At 56.3% G+C, this 25,692-nt stretch overlaps 2 protein-coding genes across 3 annotated transcripts; both read left to right on the plus strand.

Moving 5' to 3' along the window:
- Positions 1-8,165: 8,165 nt before the first annotated feature.
- LRRC43 (leucine rich repeat containing 43) lies at positions 8,166-22,046 on the plus strand (the record flags this gene model as incomplete). Its single annotated transcript, XM_079762350.1, has 13 exons — positions 8,166-8,258; positions 9,217-9,477; positions 10,512-10,622; positions 13,857-13,996; positions 16,012-16,250; positions 16,772-16,959; positions 17,187-17,428; positions 19,374-19,515; positions 19,684-19,848; positions 19,931-20,119; positions 20,500-20,527; positions 20,656-20,700; positions 21,926-22,046. 13 exons carry the CDS (start codon positions 8,166-8,168, stop codon positions 22,027-22,029), a joined length of 1,947 nt encoding a protein of 648 aa, XP_079618476.1. The 3' UTR covers positions 22,030-22,046.
- Positions 21,922-25,626, plus strand: B3GNT4 (UDP-GlcNAc:betaGal beta-1,3-N-acetylglucosaminyltransferase 4). Of its 2 annotated transcripts, none has more exons than XM_079762352.1 (2): positions 21,922-22,040; positions 24,361-25,626. In XM_079762352.1, the coding sequence occupies exon 2, from the start codon at positions 24,369-24,371 to the stop codon at positions 25,428-25,430; it is 1,062 nt and encodes a 353-aa protein (XP_079618478.1). In that variant the 5' UTR covers positions 21,922-22,040; positions 24,361-24,368; the 3' UTR covers positions 25,431-25,626. The 2 variants fall into 2 exon arrangements, with proteins under 2 accessions (XP_079618478.1, XP_079618479.1); XM_079762353.1 differs by lacking the exon at positions 21,922-22,040 and adding an exon at positions 22,275-22,354.
- The last annotated feature ends 66 nt before the right edge of the window (positions 25,627-25,692 follow it).

Here is a 25,692-nt window from a genome sequence, read left to right on the forward strand (position 1 = left end):
TGGTGGGGGGCAGTCTTGTGGGGCTGAAACCTCATCCTGGGGGGTCTGCACTAACTCGGCAGCCATGGTGAATCTATGTGTAAGGCCTGGTTGGTGTCCACAGCGAGCTGGAGACTGGCTGAGGGTGGAAGCCCCACACCTGTCCTGTGAGTGGAGAGACGTTTTCCTTCACATGCCCACGACCTTGCTACAAGGAAGGCAGCATCTCTCACCTTTTCGGCTTCCGTAGCAGGAGGCTGGCTCTGCTTTCTACCAAAGCTAAGTCTCAAACCATTAACCCTTCATTCTCATACAAAGACAAAGGTTTCCTTCACCTCATCAAGGAAGGGACCGATGGATTCAAAGGACTGTACAAGCAACTAACATCTCTCTCATCTGAAGAAATGGATGCTGGGATAAAATGCTCAGGTTGCTGTTCCACTGGTTGATGTTCTACAGGCAGTAAACCATCACCTCTGGGGTTATCTTCTCCACTTGGTAGGACTCATTTGCATCTCATCAATTGTCTACAAGTCCACAGGCTCTGGCACCTAATCGATAATAAATCATGCCAAGGCCCTGACCGGGTAGGTCAGTTGGTTAGAGCAGCATCCTGATATGCCAAAGTTGTAGATTCGATCCCCAATCAGGGCACTTATAAGAAGCAACCAACAAATGCATAAGTAAGTGGACAGTCAAAAAGAATGCTAGCTGTCCACCACAGCGGGTGTTTGTGGAAGGACTGGCCAAAACATTGTCATTGGAGGTCAGGCTATTTGGGAGCTTAAAAGGCTGGTATGGAACTTAGAGTAGAGAAGTCCAAGGCTGAACTGCCTATCTCAGAGTGCTAACCTCATCCCCCTTATATGAAGACTTGGGCAAGTCCTACTGTTTGGGCCTCAGTTTCCCTCAAAAAAAGATAAAGATGAAAGTGCTAACAGACTCAAGGCCAGCGATTCTCAGGCCCGCATGTGTATGTGAATCACCTGGAGGTTTCACTAAAGAACAGATTGCTGGCTGCACCCCAAACTGCCTGACTCAGGAGGTCTGGGGTAGGGCCCACGGATTTGCATTTCTAACACGTTGCCAGGCAACGCTTCTTCTGTGGCCTTGAGCAAGTAACTAAATGACTTTTGACTTTGGTTTCTCCATCTATAAAAAGAGGACAATAATGGTACTTACATGACCTGGCATAACGAAAATGCCCAATAAATGGTTGTGGCTGCTAAAATTATTGTAATTTGCTACCGAGCCTGTTCAGTGGGCCAAAATGGTAGAAGTAGTATCTATTTCTACAGCATGTCCCATGCTCCCTCAGCCACACACCACCCAGCCTGGACTCCCAGTCGCTAATTTTAACCCCCTTCACAACATGCAAAACAGAGTTATGAGAAAAGTTCAAAATAATTTATTAAATAGGTGCCAAGGGCTCCTCCAAGGAGCGTTAACAACTCTCAATACAATAAATATCAATAAGTTAACACAGGTGCCAGCTCCTGCCCTCACAAGGGTACATATAAGGAGAGTAATAAATAAAATTTAAGTCTGCAGAAAAAAACATTCTATAAATACCAAGACGGGTAACAATGACAGTTCAAAATCTGCTTCAAGTTCATTCACACGTTTATATCTCACTTCCCCCAGGACTGGTCATCTGGGGGTTCACTGAGGTCATTCGTTGGGGTAATTTACTTGTAACTCGTGGTAGAGTTCGCCCACTTAGCAGTCACTCATCTCTTCTGAAGGCTTCACACGTTTTCACCATTTCAAGAGGAATAGGCTCCACCGGGTGGCCGTCGAGCGCCTGTTTCAGTGACTACAACGATTTCACGCACGTAGAAAACTCCTGTAAAATAGCCCAGGTGAACGTTTTACATTCAAGGCTTTTGTCAGGCAACGAAACGTTTGTTTCTGGTCCACGTGGAAAATGGGGTTTTTCGAGCTGTTGTACGATGTCATGGATGTCCATTTCGTTTTCGCATAGACATGGATGACGTTGGATGGCCCTGAAATAAGGCAGGACGGCTGAGCTGTTGATGTAGTGTGGTGGTCGGCAGTCGGAGGCGAAAGTCCGCAGCGGGTGAGGCGTGGACTTCGGCAGGCCCGTCTGATTCTAACAAAGGGGAGCGAAGATGAGCATTAGGTTTGCTAGAAATCCCAACAGGTAATTTCTAGATGCTTCCTCTGTGGCTGGTATGGGCGGGGGCCCCCCACCGGCACCCCCAACATCTCCTCTCATCGGTGCCACCACCCCGGGAGGCTGTGCTCATCACTGTCCCAGAAGAAGCTAAAGCTTGGCTGGCTGGTGGAGCTGGCCCAAGGTCAGGTGGCAGACCCAGATGCCCGCCCGCGCCAGGAGGCGCGGCCGTCAGGATGGCTGTGCTAAGTCACTGCTCCCTCCGGCCTCCTCTCCCCATCTGGCTGAGGCCCCCGCAGCCTCTGGAATCGGCTCTCGGCTGCCCTGGGACTCAGAGGGATGGGAACTGAGACTTCTGGGTGTCCACGTGGCTGCTTGCTCTTGGCGGCTCGTGTTACAGCCGATGCGGCCGCTGCTCCTGGAGGAGGCTGTGCTTGGCGGAAAGGCCTCCAAGACGCCAGGGAGAGATTTTCCAAACACACCAGGCTCCAGACCACACTCTCCCCCGTCCCTCTGCCTAAGGACTAAGCATCTGGGTTGAACTGGAGCTAAGAGCCCCCACCAGCCTGAACTGCCCGTCACCTCGCCGACAGCCTCTGCCCCTGGGTCTAGACAAGCCACGGCTGCGGTCTGAATGCCCGGGTGGAAGGAAGGGGCAAGGCCAGTGTCACCAACTGTGTCCACGTTTGGGTTTTCGCTCGTTCGTTTCATCAAAGCTGCCTAAGAGGTTCTGTCTTGATCGCAACCCTGAGAAAATGAGGGACTGCTGACCTCTTTCAGCCTCATACGTTCCCCCCGAAGGGGCGGGCTCAGCAGAGCCTCAGCGAGAGGCAGACTGGGTCCTAATCAAACAATGAAGGGCAGACGGGCGGACACTAACGTGCTAGCTGCCCTGCTCTGTGGGAAGAGGGCTCCCGGTGACCCCCAGGCGCTCTCAGCGTCCTTCGTCCACAGGGACCTGGTCACAGCTTAGACTGGTGGTCACCGGCTCCTGAACCGGTAGACAAGATGGGCCACATCAAAGGATACACTGCAGACAGGAAACTTCGTTTTACAATATTGAGAACCAAACATGGTAAGGGTGACCGAGCCTACTAAAGCAGATCCTGTAGTGTGGGGTGTGCAGGAGGCAGCCGATCGATGATTCTCTCTAAGCAATGTTTGGGTTTGGGGCTGTCTGAGCTCATCTCTGCCTCTGACCCCCACCCGCATAAAAATCCCACCGTAACCTCTCTCGTTGTCCCCATCCCTTCCCACGTAGCCACAGCCCTGGCTTCAGGTCTGAAAAGAGCCCCTACTTCTGGGCGCAAGGAAAGGTGTTTTAAGAAATGGCTTAGAAAAGAAATCTGGAGGGCACTTACGCAGTTTTTCAAAAGTCTCTCCGATGAGGCCTTTAATTCTATGATGATTTCCTTCAATTCACTGTCCAGGGTGGGAGCCGTATCACTGTCAGAGATGGGAGCCGTGTGGACGGACAGCCAGGTTCCCATACAGCAGAGCAGGAGCAGGGCACCCCTGGTGGATCCTGAGGAGAGAATGCTGCCGTGAAGCCCCCGGGCCAGGCGCCCCCTGCCCACCCAGCTTCCCGCCCCACCGAGCCATGCTCCAGCCACCACGGGGCTAAGTCCCCCCGGAGTCTTCCTGTCCATCTCATGGTACCTGTGAGGGAGGCCATGGTGAGAGGGAGCGGAGCCTGCTTCAGCAACAGCTGCTCGAGCCAGATGTGTTCGCCATGGCCTCCAGGTGATATATAAAGGGCCCGCCGTGAGGAAGGACCATCAGTGTTCCGCCCATGGCAAGATTATTGCTCAGCTTTTCTCCAGAAAACACTTTCAAAATTTTGCCGCCCAAGGCTGAGTGAAAGCAGGGCTGGAAGGAAATGCTGAGGTTACCCTCAAGGTGGGCAGATGCCTGAGTCAGTGCAGGCACACACAGGAAGGCACACGCATCTTTGCCACGTCTTCTTGGAAAGAGCGGGTAGATCTGACCAGAAGAAATTTTGAAGCCCAGGTTTGACAGGCGCAACCACCAAGAAACATGATGTTGCAGGAGATGCTGGTCAGCGCCCCGCAGGGAATTTCTGGGGACGGTCACAGCTGAGTGCGTGTGGGTGGAGAGGGAGCATGCGTGCAAAGCGCATTATCTTTGTAAATTTCTGAAGCATGCCCCTGCCAGCGTGCAGGGACAGCCCTGCTAACCACTGTGACTGTGGTATGTCAAAGGCTGTAGCTCACCTCTGTGTGCTCTTGAACATCACTGGACTTTGCAAGTGCAGGACCAGGAGCCAGAATCCGTGCTCGGGAGTCATTTGTTGAAATCACTTATGCGTGGTTTGAGTGCCACCTTCGACCAGGCGCTCTTCTAGGGTCTCAGGGATGGTGGCAAAGAAGTTCAACAAGGTCCTTGCCCTCACGGAGCTGGCATTCTCATGGGCAAGGCGCACAGCGTTAATAAACAAGAAAACATCAGGTCATAAGAACTATAAAAATCAAGGTGTTGGGATAGAGAGTGACAGGTGACCAGGAAAAGTCTCTCTGAGCCGAAACCTGAAAGAGGAAAAGGACCTGTTGTGGGAAGACCTGAGGAAGCAGTGCTGACAGAGGGAACCCTCGCATGCAAGTCCTCAGGCAGAAATGAGCTTGCTGTGACTAAGGACAGGAAGCAGCTGGTGGCAGCTGGAGCAAAGTGAGAGAAGAGGGGGGTGGTGGGAAGGGGGGCAGAGGGCAAGTCACAAGGGTCTTATGAGGATAAAGAACTTGAGTTTCATTCCAGGTGTGATGCAACATTGATTGGCTGTAGGTAGGGAAATACAGGGTCTGGCTTACTTTAAGAAGTGAGAAGGAAGATCGGCTGCTGAGTGGAGAACGGATTTGTGGGAATCCAATGTGGAAGCAGAGAGACCAATTAGGAGGGTCGGCAGCCGTGCAGGTGAGAGATGAGGGCGGCTTAGACCAGGATAGAGCGGATGGAGATGGAGTCTACAGAACTAGCCAATGGAGTAATGTGGAGAGGAATCGAAGACAGGAATCAAGGATGACTCTGGGAATATTGGTAAGGCAATCAGGTGGTTGATGTGCAGCGAGGGAAAAGAAGACTAGAGAGGGGAAACCAAGAGTTCTATTTGGAATGAGTCAAGTTTGAGATGCCCAATGGGAATCTATTCAATGTCTAGTCAGCAGCTAAATTGGAGTCCAGAGCGCAGAACTAAGGTCAGGCCAGGGCAGTCCATAGAACTGAAGATGCACAACAAAGAGACAGCTGCAAACCCCCTTTCACCTTCATCCCAAGTCTCCTTCCAGCTGCTACTGGTCTCTTTCCTCTTCTTATCCAAGCTTGTTGGCAGAGCAATCTATGCTCACTTTTACCTCACTTCACGAACTGCCACAGTATGGCTTTCACCCCAAGAATTTATTTAAAATCCTCTAGCAAAGTCCATGGTAAGCAGAATTTTGCCCCCATGACTTTCACCCTCTGGTATTTACTCTCATAACTATGTTACATTACATGGCAGAAAGGACTTTGCAGATGTAATTACAGTTACTAATCAGTCGATCTTAAGCTAGATGATTACCAAGTGGGTCCAATGTAGTCACAGGAGCCCTTAAAAACAGAGAGGAAGTCAGAAGAGAAAGTCAGAGAGACTCAAAGCATGAGAAAGAGTCAACTGCCATTGTTGGCTTGAAGATGGAGGGAGCCAGGTGGAAAGCATGAGAAGAAAATGAACTTGGCCAATGACTAGTGAGTGTGGAAGAGGACCCTGGGCTGTAGCCGAGAACCGCAGCCTCAGCTGATAACTTCAGTTTAGCCTGATAAGATGCTGAGCAGGGAACCCAGTTACACTATCTGGACTTCTGACCCACAGAAACTGTGAGGCAGTAACTTTGTGGTTTTAAGCTGCTAAGTGTACCCCATTTTCTACAGCAGCAACAAAGAGCCAATAATTGCCCTGGCTGGTGTGGCTCAGTTGGTTGGGCATCATTCCATGCAGTGAAGGGTTGCAGGTTTGATTCCTGATCAGGGCACATGCCTGGGTTGCCTGCTTGATCCTAGGTGGGGGGCATTGCAGGAGACAGCCGATCAATATTTTGCTCACATCAATGTTTCTCTCTCTCCCTTCCTCTCTCTCTCTCTAAAAAAAAAATATTTCAAAAATCTTTTTTAAATGCCCGGCCGGCATGGCTCAATGGTTGAGTATTGATCTATGAACCAGGAGGTCATGGTTCGATGCGAGGTTGTGGCTGGATCCCCAGTGTGGGGCGTGCAGGAGGCAGCCGATCAGTGATTCTCTCCCATCATTGAGGTTTCTATCTCTCTCTCCCTTCCTCTCTGAAGTCAATAAAAATATATTTTAAAATCTTAAGAAAAAACACACAAGTGTAAGCCTACAAGATATAAGTCAGGTGTGGAGCCCAGGGGTACACCTTCATCAGCAGAACAGGGAGAGGAAGGTGACTTAGCCCTGAACACGGAGAAGGTGCTCTCCAGAGAAAGAGAAGCATGTTGTCACGGAACAAGAGGAAAGCGGTTTTCAAGAAGAAGGAAGTGATCTGCCCCACCATACACTACGGAGAGGTCAGTTAAAATGAAGGCTAAGGAGAGTCCGTCTCTACGTGGGGAATGTGAGGTCACTGGGAAGTTTGAACACACTGTTGGGGGTGGAAGCCGTAGGGTGGTGGTTTGAGAAGTGAGAAAAAAGTGAAACCAACCAGTTGCTTCGTCAAAATCCTGGGAGTTCATCTTGATTCATCTCTGTGATTGGTTTATATTGCAACAGACTCATGGATATGTATTTCATTATTTCTTTTCCTGGTTTGGGAGAATTTTTCTAACAACAGCAAAGGTGCTCTCCTATCGGAGAGTAGCCACCACAGCAGGTGTTTTGGGAAGGATCACACAGGAAATGGCACTTTTTTTGCTCTTCCAGAGACACCGTTGAGAGAAAGAAAAGACAGGCCTAGAAGAGGAGAAAATATTTACCAATCACAAATCCATACCACACGACTCATCAATTGCATTCCTAGAGGAATTCATTCCGAGAAAAATGAAAACATACATTCCCACAAAAACCTGGACATGAGTGTTCACGGAAGCATTATTCATCATAGCCAGAAAGTGAAGACAACTCAGAGGTCTATCAGTTGATGAATGGATAAACAAAACGTGTTCTGCCCATATCATGGCCCAGTACCCCACTACGGGAAGCATTTAGGAGCAAATCCACCGGACAGAAAGCATATTGTGGTTGTGGGGGGCGGGGGGCGGGGGGCCCTGGGTAGATGGGGGAATGGAGATCAGTTTCCTGATCTGTATGGGATGTCCTTTTGGGGTGAGGGAAATGTTGAAAGTTAGATTACACCCACAGTTGCGCTGTGAATACACTAAAACCCACAGAATTGCACACTTTAAAGCTGTGAGTTCTAGGGTACGTCAATTATCTCTCCATAAACGATGTTGCATTTCCATCTTACAGGAACCAGAGTCATCTTATCCCATAGATTTCACAAAGCAGCGCCCAGGAGCCCCTGCTGTGTGACCGGCAGTGGGCTCCGTGCTTGAGGATGGAGAGGTAAGTGGGATTGGGTCGGTCTGAAATGGGGTCTGGATGCTGAACCGGTTACGTCTGTAGGCAGTGATTAAAACCCCCTGAGTCAGGAGTTAAGGAGATTCACATTGGAATCCCCTGATTACAATCTTGAGATTGCCCTTGGGCTGATTTCTCCTTTCCAGATCTGTCAAGTGGGGATGATAATGAGCACTTTTCTCTGGAGGGGAAACCGCAGCGAAAGGGCAGCGCTGGGCACGTGCTGGGAGCCGCAGCAGTCACTGCCCCCGGCGGCGGCGGGGCCTGCACTGTTTTTCCCGGTTCACAGCCGTGAGCACCGGCGAGTTCGGGAGGGAAAACCCACGTCGCCTGGGGCTGGGTCGGGGTCTCCCTGGGCGAGTCCTGGGATCCCAGAGCGCCTGCGCCGCCGCGGCGCCCTGCCGCCTGGAGCACGTGCGCGTCCCGGCGGTTGCTTAGCAACCGGCAGGGCGCGGGGTCCACGCGGCTATGGAGGAGCGTGGCGGGACCGTGAGCGCTGCGGTCCGGGAGCACCTGCGGAAGTTGTGTCTGCAGGAGTTTCCGTGCGGCGCAGGCAGCTGGGTGCGGGCGCAGGCGGGGGCGGCGGGGGCCTGGGGGTCGGAGGAGACGGGCCGGTCAGGGCCCAGGGAGTGAGCGCCGGGCGGGTAGGGCAGAGGGGGCTGGGATCTGGGCGTTTAGGGCGCTGCCTGCCCTGGGGTGGGGACGGGGCTGAGGAGATGGGCGGTGGGGATGGGACCCAGAAGGGCGGGCTGACCCAGGGTGAAGGGCAGGGACCCCCGCACTGAGCTCGGCAGGCCGGTGTGGGCAGGGCCGCTCCCTCCCCAAAGACCCCATGCTGCTTTGGAGGTGAGAGCTGTCCTGAGAGCAGAGGGGCCACGTGGTCCCTGGACGCCCTGGCGGGGAGGCGGGCGCCTCGGAGGTGCAGGGAGGCTCCTGAGTCCAGGAGGGGCCGCTGGGGCGGCCGCGGTGGGAAGTCGGGCCCCACACACTGGTCAGCGCCAAGGGGGAGTCGGTATTTTTTCCACAAACATTGAGCACCTACTGTGTGCCTGGCCTTGTACTGAGCTTTAGGGTTTCGTAGCGGCTCCTGGGGGGAGGAGTGGGAAGGCAAACTGGGGCGAATTCGTTCATCTTCTACTTACGGCACCTAAATGTTCTGAATTTACCGTCAGCCTCGCCACCTTCCCTTCGTTAGTCATTACCTCTCACAGGCACCTCCTGGCTCCCAGGACAGACGTAAATGGTTCCTTAAAAGTTTAATCTCTTCCACCTGCATCGTCCAGGGTCCCGCTCAAGAGCAACTCCTAAAGGCGGGAATGGGGCTTTTTATTATTATTTTAGTTCCCCTCGTCTGTCCCTTGGCTGATAATCAGTCAAAAGTATCGATTACACATTGTCTAAACTTCTAAACTCTTTATCCCTGATTGTCCTGTTTTACAATCTGTTCAATTCCGAGAGTTTTGGTTCCTTGAGAGGACTGAGCCATAACTAGAGAAATTCTCCCTCCCCACCGCGGCAGAATAAGTCTCGGTTTCTCCCTCGAACTTGTCGGACGTGGCGGGAGCTGGTCCCCAGAGAGGAGGAGGCTGGGGGCCCCTCGGAGGAGACGGTGGAGGACCTGCTGGGCCTGGTCTGCAGCCCCCAGTCGCCCTGGGCCCTGCTGGAGGGCTCCAGTGCCGAGGACCGCTTCCTGAGGCAGCTGGCCATCCGGAATCCCCAGATGCTCAAAGAGGACTTCCTGTACTCCTATTTCAGGTCCCTCCAGGTGGTGGACAAGCAGGTGAGTGCTGGCAGCTGGCACCTGCATTCCGACAGGGGACAGAGGGGACCTTAGGAGACCACCTCCTTCTGCACTTGGTGATAAGACCAGGTGTGAAGGGGGAGGGGGAGGGCTATAGCTCTGCCTGCCTTCTAAATAATCTCCCCGCGGGCCCACCCAGCAGAGCCAGCTGCTCACCTGTTCTGTGTTCTGTGCCTTCTTCCTTCGCCCCGGGTGAGTCCACTGTGGTCTTAGCTGATTTCCGGAGCACCTGCAGTCCACCCTTCTGGGTCCGAGTAGAAACCTTCCAAGTGTTTATATTGGTTTTACTTCATTTCAGTTGTGGGGCCCAGGGTCAGGGGAGGGGCACAGTACTATAGTAATTCCTGTCCCTAAAAAGCCTTCTCTGCTTATATCGATAACGGAGCCCAAAGCTTGCGTGGCAACACAGCCCAGGACTCCCAATTTGCTCCTCCTTCCCTGGAGAAACTGAAGGACGCAGTGCTTGGGGGATGAGGAGGGAGAGCAGCCTGTTTGCCTGGGACTGGCCCCGTGTTAACGCAGAAATGTTCGTGTCCCTGGAACCCCTCGCTCCTGGGCAAGCTGGCGTGGCCAGTCACCCCAGAGAAGAGGCCCAGCCGGGAAGGGCCCCTAGTGTCTGAGGCCACAGGGAGCTGAGGACTCGGCAGGCGCGGCAGCTCTGGCCCTGCTGCGGGCAAACCGGTGATTCCTAAAGACCTTAGGGTTCACCGTGGCTCCAGGGTGCACAGCAAGGATGGACTTCCTGCCCTCAGAGCTCACCGTCCAACAGGGGACACGGGACACTGAGCTGGACACTGTAGGCACCCACCGTCAGAGGAGGGGTGAGGGTGGAAGAGGTGAGAGGTCCCCGCAACGCCCGACACGCCTGCGTCCTGGCAGACGAGGCAGGAGAGGCTCCCAGGAGCAGAGGGTGGGTGCTGGGAGGGGACTGGGCAGCTGGTTAAGTGGTGCCATCTCACATCCACAGGTTTCTGCTCCAGCCGAGCTCTCAGCTTCCTTCCCTTCCTTCCCAGGTGAGCCTGGTGGATAAAGACCTCCTGAAATTCCCAAAGCTTGAAGAGTTGGTACTGAGTGCCAATCAGATCAAGGAGATCGATGCCTTCAATCTGCCACCAACTCTCAAGGTAACGGAGCCTGGGCTCCATTTCAAGCCTGCCCCTGCCCTGCCCCGCCCCTGCCCTGCCCTGCCCCTGCCCTGCCCCATACACAAAAGTCCTGGCACTGTGGCTGTGCGAAGCCCCAGGCTTTTCAGAGGTGACGTCGATTCCTCAAACAGTATAATTCCATAGACCCAGCAATTCCCTTCCTAGGTATGGGCTGAAAGATTTGAAGGCAGGGACTCAGATTCTTCCTCCTCCTCCTCCTCCTCCTCCTCCTCCTCCTCCTCCTTCTCTTCTTCCTCCTCCTCCTCCCCCTCCTCCTCCTCCTCCTCCTCTTCTTCTTCCTTCTTCTTCTTCTTCTTCCTTCTTCTTCTTCATTCTTCTTCCTCCTCCTCCTCCTCCTCCTCCTCCTCCCTCCTCCTCCTCCTCCTCCCTCCTCCTCCTCCTCCTCCTCCTTATTCTTCTTTCTTCTTTCTTCTCCTCCTCCTTCTCCTTCTCCCTCCTTCTTCCACTTTCTTCCTCCTCCCTCCTCCTCCTCTCTCTCTCTTTTTTTTTGTTTGTTAATCCTCACTCCAGGATATTTTTTCCATTGATTTTTAGAGAGAGTGAAAGGGAGAGGAAGAGACAGAGAGAAACTTCGATTGGTTGCCTCCTGTACGTACCCGACCAGGGCTGGGGAACCTGAAACCAAGGTACAGAATCAAACCTTGAGCAGAATCAAACCCAGGACCCTTCCGTCCCTGGGCCAACGCTCTATCCACTGAGCCAAACCGGCTAGGGCTCAGATTCTTGTTCGCCAATGTTCTTAGCAGCATCATTCATGAGAGCCAAAGGGTGGAGACAACCCGGTGTGCCCGCAGGTGGGTGGTGAACACAGTGAGGCCTCTCCCTCCACGGGAATATTATTCGGTCATAAGAAGGAGTGGCCCAGGCTACGCCGCGGAGGAAACGTAAACATTATGCTAAATGACAAAGGCTGCACACAAAGGCCACACGTTAGATGATTCTGCCTCCATGATGGAGAAGAGATGAATCCATAGACAGAAAGTACATGAGGGGTTGGTGACCAGGGGCAGCGGGGGCTGGGCGGGGGAGGGAGCAATGGGGAGTTGTGGCTTAATGGGTACAGAGTTTCTGTTTGGGGTGATGAAAACACTTGGAAATAGATAGTAATGATGGTTGTACAACAATGTGAATGTACTTAATACCACTGAATTTTATGGTTAAAATGGCAAATTACGTTAAATATATTTTACCACAATAAAAAATAGTTTAAAAAGAAAGGGAGGCTAGGCTTTACCATGAGTCTTAAGCTCAGCATATCAAATTGGTCTCAATTTGACCTTATTTTAATTTAAATTGTACTTTTCAATTACAGTTTACCTTCAATATTTTGTATTAGTTTCAGGTGTACAACATAGTGGTTAGTCAATCATATACTTTACAAAGTGGTCCCCCTGGCAGCATACTTAGTTATTACAATATTATTAACTATATCCCTTATGCGGTGACTATTTTGTTACTACCAATTTGTATTTCTTAATTCCTTCAAAAATCATCTCAATTTAAAAAAAAATTATTATTATTTTAAATATGTTTTTGCTGATTTCAGAGAGAGGAAGGGAGAAGGAGAGAGAGATAGAAACATCAATGTAGAGATAGAATCATTGATCAGCTGCCTCCTGCATGCCCCCTACTGGGGATCAAGCCCACAACCCAAGCATGTGCCCTGACTGGGAATCGAACCTGTGGCCTCTTGGTGTATGGCATGACACTCAACCAACTGAGCCACACTGGCTGGGCAAAAAAAAAAGGTCTCAATTTTAAATCAAAAGGGACTGAGAACTATAGCTCAGGGCCATGCTCAAGAAAACACCAGGCGAGACCTTAGAGGCGAAATACAAGAACTCACTACTGTCTTCCATCCAGGGCTCCTCTGGCTCTCCCAGATGATACTGAACCGGTTGGGCTGCCTGCTGCTCAAAATCCAATAATTAAGAGACGGGGGTCCTGGCCGGGTAGCTCAGCTGGTTAGAGTGTCATCCTGATACACCAAGGTTGCGGGTTCGATCCCCGGTCAGGGCACATACAAGAAGCAACCAATGAATGCATCAATAAGTGGAACGATAAATTGATGCTTCTCTCTCTCCCCCTTCCTCTCTCTAAAATCAATCAACAATTTATTTTTTATCCTCATCCGAGGATATTTTTCCATTGCCTTTTTAGAGAGAGGAACAGACAGAGAGAAACATCGATGTGGGAGAGAGACATCGATTGGCTGCCTCCTGCACAAGCCCTGACCAGGGCCTGGTCTGGGAAGGAGCCTGCAACCAAGGTACGTGCCCTTGATCGGAATCAAACCTGGGACCCTTTGGTCCGCAGGCCGACGCTCTACCCACTGAGCCAAACCGGCTAGGGCCAATAATTTTTAAAAAATAAAAAAAGAGACACGGACTGATGGAAGGAAAGTAGGTTTATTCAAGAACCAGCAGCCTGAGAAGACGGGGGACTCTCGTCACCAAGCCCAATTCAACATCTTGGTGCAGGCGGGGGTTTTTATAAGGAGAGAGGGAAAGCAGAACAGAGAGATCAAGGGAGGGGGTGGAGAAAGGTTCTCTACCACAGACCTGCAGGGTTCATTCTGATAGGATCTCCACACTGAGGGGTGGTCTGATGTGCGTCATCCTGGCTCTAAGGTGCAAGGTCACAAATCTCCCTGAGCTGGAATGCCTGAAGGTCAGAGTCGGCTTCTTTTGAAGTTAGTTCCTAGAATTCTTATACAAACATGCTGTTTATCTGTAAGATCCATGTTGGTCAGAGTCAGCCCTTTCGAAACAATGTCAAAAGAATGGGGGAGGGGGGTTAACACAGAGACACGTGGCCAAGTGCTGTGCATGTCCCCTCCCACGCTCTCCAATATCACCTCCCATTCCGAATTTTAAAGTTCCCGTCACAAAAGAAAAAGAAACTTCCCCACGCCTGCTGCGGGAATATTTTCTCCCCGGGCTTTCATAAGCGGGTCAGGTGGAAAGGGAGACGTGGCATGAGGATTGGTGCTTCCTCTGCGGAGTTTCCGGGACTGGAAGGACGGGGTGGACGGGCGGTGCTCGGGGTGGACGGGCGGTGGTCGGGGCGGAAGGACGGGGTGGACGGGCGGTGGTCGGGGCGGAAGGACGGGGTGGACGGGCGGTGGTCGGGGCGGAAGGACGGGGTGGACGGGCGGTGCTGGGCTCACAGGTGTCCTTTCCGCCCCTGCAGGTGCTGGAGCTCTACGGCAACAACATCACCAGCATGAAGTGTCTGTGCGCTCGCCCTCCACCGGGCCTCCAGCACTTGGGGCTGGGCCACAACAAGCTTCTGGGCCCCCTGCAAAGCATGTACATCACCTCCCAGCACTGGTAACTCGGGAGCCCCAGACGGAAGCGGGAAAGGGAGAAAGCATTAGATTTGGACACTGAAAGGGACCCAGCTTTCCTCTCTTCTGTAATAACTCCTGGTTGGCTGCTGGCCCCAGACATAAAACTTCTTTCTCTGACTCAATTTAACACACACACAGACACACACACACACACACAGACACACACACACACACACACACACACACACACAGACACACACACACAGACACACACACAGACACACACACACAGACACACACACACACACAGACACACACACAGACACACACACACACACACACACAGAGACACACACACACACACACACAGACACACACACAGACACACACACACACACACACACACAGAGACACACACACAGACACACACACACACACACACACACACACACACACACACACCCCTCACAGAACGCCAGGAAAGGACCCCGAGGTGGTGGGAGGAGGTCAGGCCTTTGCTTGGGTGCCGTGTTTTAGAGCCGGCTCCCGAGACCTGGGCACTGTGGACATTTGGGCTGGAAAATTCTTCGTGTGGGGCTGTCCTGGGCTCTGCAGGAAGCTGAGCAGCATCCCTGGCCTCTACCCAGTGGATGCCAGTAGCAGCCACCCCGCACCAGCGTGACAGCCGACATGTCCAGATAGTGCCAAAGGTCAGCGGGGACCAAATCGTCCTGAGCTGAGAACTCTTGGTTTGACTTTGTGTCCTTGGTGGGGGAAGAGTGGGAAACTGAAAACCCTGCACCCACCGACGATGAGGTCAGAGGCCACGATTCTGATCGTTTCTTCCACTGGCCGCAGACGTCAGGGACGTGGCCCAGGAAAGAGACGTACGCTTGGGCTTTAGATTTGTACCACGGACAGAGAACCGAGTGTTCCCACCTGGGCTGTGGAAAGTAAGACTTATCATAGGCTGGGTAACCTGCTTAATGCTGAGTGTAGATTTCAGAAAAACCTACAAACCTCCCTCTCACTGTTATGAAATGAAAGGGAAGGTGTGACTCGACCTGCTGACGCTCCGCTGGTTCTGCTGAAAAGGCTGCTGGGGGTGAAGTCGGTGTTTCCCGCCGTGGCAGGACGGGCCATAAAAGGAGGGAGGCGGCAGATGATCGTGGGAGATGGGGCCGAGGAGGTGTCTCCCTGTGTGCCTCTCCCTCTGTTCTCAGAGCTGAGATCAGTTTGCTTTCTAGTCTGCCTGGCGGTGAGGAAACCACCGTGCCCGGCCTGGCCCCCCGCCCAGCCTCCGCCCTCACCGGCGGGCTCTTCTGCACCCACGGCCCCAAGAGACGAACCACAGGGCTTCCTGTGATTAGCTGCCAGTCTGGCTTTGGAAGCGACCTCCAGCTTCCAGGCCCCACGCGCCTCCTCCAGCGTCCCCTCCCCAGGTCCCCATGTGACCTGACCCTCTTCCCCCACCCATCGCTCCTCCCAAAGGGGCTTCCCTCCGACTTCCCTGACAGCTGGTCAGTCTTTGTCAAGAACCTTCTAGGTGCCCTGGCTGGTCTGCTCAGTGGATAGAGTGTCAGGCCTTGGGTTCGATTTCGGTCAAGGGCATGTACCTCGGTTGCAGGCTCGATCCCCGGCCCTGGTTCATGCAGGAGGCCACCAATCGATGTGTCTCTCTCATATTGGTATTTCTCTCTGTGTGTCTCTCCCCCCTCCTTCCATTCTCTCTAAAAATCAATGGGAAAATATCCTCGAGTGAGGATTAACAACTAAGAGAGAGAACCTTCTAGTTGCACAACACCATATGGTTCCACGGGAGATACCGAGATGATTAACCTAGAAGAGAGGATGTGTCCATAGGCGTCAGGCAGAGGCAGGAGGTGACTAGGCCCATCTCTGACCTGTGGGGATGGCAGGACCACAGAGAGAGGGACTGCAGAGCCAGGAGGGCGTGTGTGTGCGTGCGCGCTCAGGCCTCCTGACTGTCCTGGGCGTGGGGTGCTGAGGGAGGCTGGACGTCAGGTCAACCCCACCCCTCTGCTCACCTTCCAGGCCCAACCTGGTGTCTCTGGACCTGGGCTTCAACGACCTGACAGACCTGCAGGGCATGGTAGCCAGCCTCAGCACCCTGCAGCGCCTGCGGCTGCTGGTGCTGCAGGGCAACCCGCTGGCCCTGGTGCCCTACTACCGCGGCTTCACCATCGACAGCCTGGCCCGGCTCTGCGTGCTGGACGACATCACCGTGTCTTCCAGCGAGAAGCACCAGTTCCAGGGGCTCCGCTACAAAGGGGGTGAGGGAGCGGCCCACCGGCCCGCTGGGTCTGTCCCCACGCTCCCTGGTTGGCCCAGACCCTGGCTGGTCTCTCCCAGATTTGATGGGTGATTGGGATTTGGGGACAGCGGGAGGGAGGCTGGGGCCTCCTGGGTCCCCCACTCCCCTTCCTAGGCAAATGGGAAACACCCTTTGATCAGCGGCTTCCCTTCCGTGGTGGCTTGAGATCACCCCCTGGTGGCCCTCGCCACAGCTGCACCAGAGCCTTCTCAAGGTCAAGGTGACACACACTGATGGCCAGAGGGCACCTCCTGCCCAGGCCTCGCCTTCCCACCTGGGAGCGTCCTGCCTGCGGGCCGGGGCTGCTGTGGCGCCATCGCACAGGCCCGGCCGGGAAAGCAGGCCGAAGGGCGTCTCGCCAGGAGCCGTGCCCAGTCCCTTGGCGAGCGGGGACCCAGCCCCGGACCCCAAGCCCCAGCGCTCGGCCCGCCGTCTGCCCGCCCCCACCCGCCGCCCCTCCCTCCTGCCCGTTCCCCGCAGACTTCTTGGCGCGCGAGGCTCAGTTCGTGGTGACGATTGGAAACATCCGCGGGGTTCTGGACTCCTCGGTCTTGGACCCGGACCCGGGGCCCCACGGCCCCTTCATCACCTACAGCTACTACGTGACCTACGACTTCGTGGAGGACGAGGAAGGCGAAGGGAGCGAATATGGAGGGGTGCTGGCTGAGGTGCGCCCAGGGCTGGTCCTGAGAATGGGGGGGGGGGGCCCAATTTCCCCTCCAGGCGAAGCTCCCACCTCCCAGCCCCCGCCTCCCAGCCCCGGGCAGCGTCCGCGGGGACGGCGAGGGGATGCGGTTCGCGCGGACAGACGGGCCCCCTGAACCGGCGCCCGCACTGCGCTCCCTTCGGTCCGGCCCGGCGCCCCCCACGCCCGCTGCGCCCCGTCTCCCCGCAGATCGTCAAGCCCACGCCCAGCGAGGAGGAGGTCCCCGAGGAAGCGCCCGCCACCCCCACCGCCGCCGAGGAGGCGGAAGAGTCCGCCGAGTCCGCGCCCTCGTCCGCGTCGCAGTCGCAGTCGGTGGAGCTGGAGTCGGGGGTGTCGGCCGGGACGCCGTCCCTGCCCCGGTCCCTGGGCTCCGCCGAGGAGTTGGCCCAGCTGCGGCCGAGGATGGACCTCCGGCTCTGCCCGTCCCCAGGGTGAGGGCGCGGCCTGGCCACAGCGGGACCCCCCCTCCCCCCTTCCCCGGCCCCCCAGTGAGAGCCGAGAGCCCCGGGCCGGGCACCTCGAGGTGTAAGGTGTGCTCTTGGGGTTCGCCTCTCTCCTGGGTCGGAGCCTCCCGCCCCCAGCGCAGAAGCTTGCATTTCCCCGCCGAGGGGGGACTGCGCGGCCCCCACTTGTTCAGGGCGGACCCCTTCAGTTCGTCCGGAGCTGACCCGCCTCTGACACCGGCTGGGGCCTCCCAGCCCCGCCAGGCTCTTCGCCCCAAGTCCGCCCGCCCTGGGCTCCCCGGGCCCCCAAGTCCGCCCGCCCTGGGCTCCGGGGGCAGCTTGTCTTTCTGGCCGGAGGGTCTTCGTGAGGATGGAGGGTCTGAGGACGCAGAGCCGGTTCTCATTTAGTGTGAAGCTCTCAACCTTTTCTTTTCTTTTAATATTTCTGTATTGATTTCAGAGAGAAAGGGAGAAGGAGAGAGAGAGAGAGAGAGAGAAACATCCATGATGAGAGAGAATCATGAATCGTCTGCCTCCTGTACGATCCCCAGTGGGATCGACTCCGCAACCCAGGCATGTGCCCTTGGCCGGAATCGAACCTGGGACCCTTGAGTCGGCAGGCTGACGCTCTATCCACTGAGCCAAGCCGGCCAGGGCTCCACCATTTTGTAATTAAAGGACGCACGCAGGCTTGCTGAGAAGTGGGGGGGTGGGGCTGGTGTCCCCACTGTGACCGGAGACAGGGACGGGCCCCGGGCCAGGGGCTGACTTGGTCCCAGCCGACTCCACGGTCCCTGTTTTAATTTTTGGAAAGATTAGTAAAAACAAGTAAGAGCCACAACTCCACCACCTAAACCATCACCTGAGCTACGGGAGTGTCCTGAACAGTGACTGTGGGTCTGCCCCGGGCGCTGGCCCTTCTCAGGGGAAATGGAGTCGGCACCCCACACGCTGGGCTCCCAGGGAAGTAGGGGTGAAGTACCCCTGCCCCGAGGACAGCCAGGAGCCAGGGTGAAGGTGGGACTGGAAAGGCAGATGGAAAGGAAGCTGCTCCGGGAAGGGAACTGTGACAAGGGGTACCCCCAGCGGACTGGCCCTGGGGAGGGGGCTGCTCTTCCCAGTGGGTGAGTGTTGTCCTTGACGTCTTCGCAAGCAGGATTTCCGCATGGAGGTGTGTTGGGCATGCACTTTTAAGTTCAAGCGCAGATGAAATTTGCTTCACCTGGAAGTACAGTTGACATTCTTTGTCAGAGTCTGTCTGTCGGTAGCAGTAATTTTTAAGGTCACTTATTGCCACGTTTCCTCCATTTCTACATTTCCCTTTTAACATTTGTCTTTGCAGTTACCTCACACGTTTGCAAGCTCTGGGCTGAATTGCTTCATTGGACTTAACTTCTACTGTATTTCGGTCCATAACTTTATCTTTTATATTTATACATGTGTGTGTGTGTATATATATATGTGTGTGTGTGTGTGTGTGTGTATGTTTTATTGATTTCAGAGAGAGGAAGGGAGAGAGAAACATCTGTGATGAGAGAGAACCATTCATGAGCTGCCTCCTGCTCGCCCCACACTGGGGATCGAGCCTGCAGCCCAGGCATGTGCCCTGACGGGATCGAACCGTGACCTCCTGGTTCATAGGTCGATGCTCAGCCACTGAGCCACGCCGGCCGGGGCTTGGCTGAAGTTTTTTAAAGGTTCTGATTGGTTCCTGGTTGCCTTCCATCCCCTGTTGAGTGCACAGTCACCCCTGAAGGAAAGCCCCACGCAGAGTGCTGCCCCCTTCCTCACCGTGCCCTGTCCCTTCCCGCCTCCGGCCCCCCGCCTGCCGGTGCCCTCAGCCCCCGCCCCACGCCCTCTCCTTGCAGCGCTCCGCAGCCTTGTCCCTGGCCCCTGATGACGCCTGCTCCCCCCCCCCACCCCCCACCCCCAGGACAGTCCTCTTCAGCACCGTCCGCAAGCCCTGGGCTGACGTCATCCCCTGCAACTATGAGATGCAGCACACGCTCAAGGACCTGGTGCCGCTCAAGGCCTTCCTGCTGGCGGGGACCACCGTGACCATCGTGGAGGAGAAGGTGGGCCCAGGCGGACCGGCGCCCCCGCCCCCCCCCCCCCCCCGTGCGTCTTCTCTCCAGGGTCCGCCGTCCAGCTCCCGTTTGCGTGGTCTCAGCCCCTTTCCAGAAAGACCCTCGCCGGCCCCAGCTTGGCCTGTGCTCACACAAGGCCGCCTTGCCGTCCCCTAGATTCTCTCCTGGCCCGTGGTGCCACCTCCCGTCGACATCCCCTCGCCTGGCAAGGGCAAAGGGGAGAAAGAGAAGAAGAAAGAGAAAGAGAAAGAGGAGAAAGACAAGAAGGGGAAAGACGGGAAAGACAAGGCCGCCAAAGGGGAGAAGGAGAAGGAGAAGAAGGTACCGCCGGCCCTGGGCAGTGGCCGTGGGCACTGGGCACCTCCCTGCCGGGCCCTGTCACCCTCCCAGCCTCTCCCCGCAGGAACCGAAGGGGCCCAGGAAGAAGAGGGGGCCTTCTAAGGAGCTTCGCCAGGACCCACCCATCCTGCGGGTGCTGGGCAGCGGCTTGGTGGTCCTGGAGCCCCTGCTGGCGGGGGAGCCACTCGTGTCCACCCTGTGCAAGTTTGGGGTGATCCGCACCTTGGAATCCGACAGGCTGACATTTCTCCGGGTACCGTAGGCCCCTGCCACACCCTCCCCACAGAAATGGTGCTGGGCCAGCAAGGGCCGTGGGGCCAGGTGGTGGGAGGGTTGGGGTGGCAGGCGTGGGAGGAGGTCCCAAACCCCCTCAAGTAGCCCCAGCATTGGAAGGCCCCAGAAGGCATAGGACGGCCAGTGAGGTCGTGGGGCAGGGGGACCCTTCTCAGTTGCAAGGAGCGAGGCAAGGGGGCAGGTGGGGCCCCCTCCTCCCTAGGAGCCCCTGCCCTGCCTCCGGGACCAGGAGAGGCGTGGCAGGGGGGAGCCGCCCACAAGATGCCCTGGAACCTGCATCCACCCCTTTCCCAGCATCCCCCACGCTGTGAGCGTCTTATTTGGTGGTTCTTCCCTCAGGATTCAAAGAATAAGAAAGCTAAAAAAGGTAAGAGCCAATGACGGTGACCGAGGGCAGGGAGTGTCTACCGAGGACCTGTATTCACCCGTTGGGGCTGCAATGACAGGGCACCACAGCTGGGCAGCTCATAAACAACAGACGTTTATTTCTCGCAGCTGCGGAGCCAGGGAAGTCCAAGAACAAGATGCCGGCCTTGTCAGGTAAGGGCCTCTTCCTGGTTAACAGCCAGGGCCGTCTCATGTGTCCTCACCTGGTGGATGAATTTTCTCAATGAAAAAATTCACCTGAAAAAAGTATAAGGTAAGTGCACTTGTCCATGGATTAGGAGATTGAATATTATTCAGATGTCGGATTTTCTCAAATTGATCTATAGAGGAGTCAATGCCATTTCAGTCATAATCCTAGAGGAATAAAAAAAACCACAGAAATCAGCAATCTGATTCTAAAATGCATATGAAAATGCAAAGGACATAGGGTCGCAAAACCACTTTGAAAAAGAACAAAGAAAAAATAAGTAAAATACATCGTGGGGCGGGGGTGGGGGTGGGGGTAGAAAAAGCACAAGAGGATTTATACTGCGGGCTTCAGGACCATACCAGTATCGACTTGTGAGTGGTGACAGAGTTGTGGGGTTAAGTTGATCTTGAAATTATTTTTGTTTACATTTTTGCAAACCCCTCTAACACCTGGCCGCCCCTGTGGTCCTCGGGAGGTGGGAGGCTGAGGAAGTCCAGCCTCACACGGGCATGGACCCGGAAGGGCGGAGGGTGTGTAGGCTTCCTGACTGCAGACGTCCTTCTCTGATGGGACAGCCAAGTGCCCGCTCGTAGGTTTGGGCGGTTAGTTCCAGGTGAAAGCGGAGTCGGGAAGGAACGTCTTCAGATCCTGTGGGCGCCCCTGCATGTTGCACGGCTCTTGCCCATGCGCAGTCCCCAACACCAGACACTGGGTTTTTGTAAAAACTGGTTCACTGAGTTCTGCAGAGCTTCCAAGTGTGGACATTTCACACAATTTCAAAAACAGCCCATTCTTGGCTGTCACCGCCCCTGTCAGGAGAGCAGTCTTGAGTGTTGGAAAACGGAGTTCATGGTGGCAGACACGATGTTCCCAAGTCCTGGTGTCTATTTGAAAGCTCAGGTGTCACAACTTTATCAAATGCTTCCAGGTGTCCCTGAAGCGCCAGGTGTGCGTCATTCGCTTTTAAAAGAGAATATCTACCAAATGCTCGCGTCTGAACAACCAGTCTTGTCTGTGTCCTTCAAGGGAGGCGGTGGTCCCCAGGGCAGCGCGGCTTCCTTGTGTTCGTTATCCGGCGTCCGAGCCCGAGACGGGCTCCCTGGTCGCGCCGAGGCCGGGTTTGCGTTCGGGGCCGTGAGGAGCCGGCCCGGGCGGCCGCCGACTCTGTGCGGCCGGTCTCGTCCTCAGGCTACGAGAACGACTACCACCCCGAGCCGCTGACGGTGGAGGTGCAGATCCAGGTGAACCAGTGCCGCTCGGCCGAGGAGGCGCTGCGGACCCTCGTCGTGTAGCCGCATTAAAGGTTCTGAAGCCGCAGCCCCGCGTCTGTCTGGCCGCGCGTCGGGGGGCCGGGCGCTGCGGGAGCGGGGCGGCTTCTCCCGGGGTCGGGCCGGCCTGTCCCGCCCACAGGGGCGCCCGGGCCCTGGGGACCCAGGTGGGAGGGGCCCGCCCAGAGGTCCCCCCGGTGGGCGTGGTCCGCACAAAAGCGGCCGCGGCCGCGCCCCGCCCACCGCCCGGGCTGAGCGAGGTGCGCGCGGCGGAGGCTCCGGGTCCCCGCTCCGCGGCGCGAGCTGCTCGCTGAACGCCTCGCCTGCGCCGGACCGGCCGGCGGCTCAGGTAGGTCCGCGAGGGGCCGGTCGTGCCCGCCCGGGGCCCCTGGAGCCCCGCTGCCGGGGAGGGCGCCTCGTGCGCAGAGGGCGCCGCTGCTTGTCCGCTCAGCCCGGAGGGGTGTCCGCCGCGGGCTCCCGGTCGTGCTGGGCGGCCCCGCGGCCCCACAACAGCCCCGTAGAGCCTCGCGTGGAAGGAATGGACCAGCTTTGGCCCTTTGTCTCGTCGTGGGGTGTCAGGTTGGCTGTCATCCCAGAAACAATTACAAACCCTTGGGGCTCAGCACGCACTTAGAGGGGGTCGCGCACTCGCTGAGCGGGTGCGGGAGTTCTCGGTGGGGAGCGGGGACCTCTTAGCCGGCAGCACTGGCCAGGGGTTCCCAGGTGTGTGTGTGTGGGGGGCGGGGGTGGCGGAGCAGAAGCTGCCGGTCACTGCGGTGCGGACTTGGTGCTCGGGCGGTGGGGGCCACCGAGGGTTTGGGCTCAGCGGAGAGGGGTGGGCAGAAGGGCCACAGGTCCCTCGCGCGGTCCAGCCTGGCTACTGAGACTCGCACGACAAAACCAAGCCGCTTGCTTGCTTTGCAGCTGCTCCGTAATCGGCACCACTACCCACCCGGGGGCCTGCCTTCCACACCTGAAACCCATTTTCCCACCTGAAACCCATTTTCCCACCTGAAACCCATCCAGCCCTCCCGTCCCGTAGCCACACCCACCCTAGGCACGGCTCGTCCTGGGTCCCCACTACTGAGTTTTCAGCTGGTCTCCTGTTTCCACTCGCTCTTCCCGGATCCATTATCTAGCGGCAGCTGCAGTGAATTTCTCACCATGTCAGTTCTTGTACTGCCTCTGCCGGGTCCTCCAGGACCTCCAGGTGCCCACAGGAACGCCCTTACACTGCGGCCCCCTCCTCGCTGCTCCACACCCAGCCACTGCACGCCTGCTTCAGGGGCTCCCCACTTAACTGTCCCTCTGCCTGGCACGCGCTCTCCAGATCTCTATGGGTTTGGTCCCTTACGCCATCCAGTTCTTGCTCAAATGTCCTTTATCAAGGTGCGCTTTAAACTGGGCAGTTTCAACAGCCTTCCCGGCCCCTGGCTTCCATGACACTGTCATGTCCCGGCACTATCTGAAGTTCATACTGGTTTTCAGGGTCTTTGTGAGGGCCCGGACCCTGCCTGTCTTGCCCGTCACCGCACCCCTAGCAGCTGGAAGAGGTGCTTCTGTGGGGTGGCAGCGGCAGCAACCATAGGCTGAGGCTAACGGGGGTAGACCGGGAGGCCTGTGGGACCAGGACAAGGTGGCAAGAGTGGCGAAGGGAGGGCTTTGAGGCCTGGCTTTGCTGCTCCGGACCTTGGGCACGTGCCTCTGTGGGTTAGCGTTTCTTGGCCTTGTTGCGTTGCTGGGAACCCGAGACAACCAGATCTGGAAGTGCACGAGCCTGGCACCAGGCTCCAGCTTCCTACTTGCTTCCATGTTCTTCCTGTGCGTGCGTTTTGTCCCTAAAACCCGGTTTGACTACCCAAGAACCCAGGCCGTCTCAGCAGATTGAAGGGGTGCTCAGTGGTGGCTCCATCTGCTGCGGCTGAGACACCCAACACAGGGCCTGCCCCCTACACAGCAGACTCTTGGAAATGGTTTGACTTGGACGTAAGAGCCCAGACTGTCATGTTTGGTCCTTAGAACGAATTTAACCCGAAGCTAAACTAGCTCTGTGCGTGGCACTGGAGTTTCCTGGCAAACGCTGGGAATGCGCACGGCGCCTGTTCTAAAGCGGCTGCAAGTCATTTGGGGGGAAGCTGGCCTAAGAGCCCTCCGCTGACAGAAGGCAGGCAGGGGCTGGCATAGCAGGTGAGGGAGAGGGACTCGGAAAGAGCTGGAAGACTCGTTTAAAAGATTAAATAAAAGCAGTCCCCGAGGCCAGCGGGGTTGTGGGTAACTTGCTCTTGGGACCAGGGAGGCGAGGTGGAGGCTGAGGCTGGTCCCGGGCCGGGCCGCTCACAGGCTCTTTCCTTGCAGGCCCTGCCATGTTCCGCAGGCTGGGCTGGCTGGTCCTGTACAGCCTCGCTGTGCTGCTGCTCAGCTGCCTGCTCTTCCTGAAGAAGGAGGCCAAGCCGGCAGGGGTCCCCACAGCCCGCCAGCCCTTCTGGGCTCCCCCGGGGCCCCGACGTAGCCACTGTCCACCCAACCACACTGTGGCGAATGCCTCCCTGTCCCTGCCTAGCCGTCACCGTCTCTTCTTGACCTATCGCCACTGCCGCAATTTCTCCATCTTGCTGGAACCTTCAGGCTGTGCCGAGGATGTCTTTCTGCTCCTGGCCATCAAGTCGCAGCCTGGCCACGTGGAGCGGCGTGCGGCCATCCGCAGCACGTGGGGCCGGGCGGGAGGCTGGGCTCGGGGCCGGCAGCTGAAGCTGGTGTTCCTCCTAGGGGTGGCAGGCCCCGCGCCCCCTGCCCAGCTGCTGGCCTATGAGAGTCGGGAGTTTGACGATATCCTCCAGTGGGACTTCACTGAGGACTTCTTCAACCTGACGCTCAAGGAGCTGCACCTGCAGCGCTGGGTGGCGGCTGCCTGTCCCCAGGCCCACTTCATGCTAAAGGGCGATGACGATGTCTTTGTCCACGTGCCCAATGTCCTGGAGTTCCTGGACGGCTGGGACCCAGCCCAGGACCTCTTGGTGGGAGATGTCATCCGCCAGGCTCTGCCTAACAGGAACACCAAGGTCAAGTACTTCATCCCACCCTCCATGTACAGGGCCCGCCATTACCCGCCCTATGCTGGGGGCGGAGGGTATGTCATGTCCAGGGCCACCGTGCAGCACCTCCGAGCAGCCGTGGAAGAGGCCGAACTCTTCCCCATCGATGACGTCTTTGTGGGTATGTGCCTGAGGAAGCTGGGGGTGAGCCCCATGCACCATGCTGGCTTCAAGACCTTTGGAATACGGCAGCCCCTGGACCCCCTGGACCCCTGCCTGTTCAGAGGGCTCCTCCTCGTGCACCGGCTCAGCCCCCTGGAGATGTGGACCATGTGGGCACTGGTGACAGATGAGAGGCTCAAGTGTGCTGCTGGCCCCTTGTCCCAGCTCTGAGGGGTGGGCTGAATGGACTGAGTGTAGATTTTCCTATCATAGAAATTGAGAAACTTGAAACTTGACCCATGATGGTCTTCAGGAAATGCTGACTTTGTTTTTGTAACCCCCTCCCAAACTTTTCTAACTTTGATTAAAAACTCTGAAACCTGGCTAATTTGGACCGACACGTGTTGAATGGTTCCCAAAGCACAGCAAATGGGGGAGGGGGAAAAAGGAGGGGGCTTCTGGAGCCGCTTAGCATTCTGCCAGTCGGGGGGGG

Source organism: Cnephaeus nilssonii, assembly GCF_951640355.1.
Source record: "Cnephaeus nilssonii genome assembly, chromosome: 22".
Taxonomy (NCBI): domain Eukaryota; kingdom Metazoa; phylum Chordata; class Mammalia; order Chiroptera; family Vespertilionidae; genus Cnephaeus; species Cnephaeus nilssonii.

What these genes read in the sequence shown, in the direction of transcription:
- B3GNT4 (XM_079762352.1), top strand. Translation starts at nt 24,369, where the DNA reads ATGTTCCGCAGGCTGGGCTGGCTGGTCCTGTACAGCCTCGCTGTGCTG.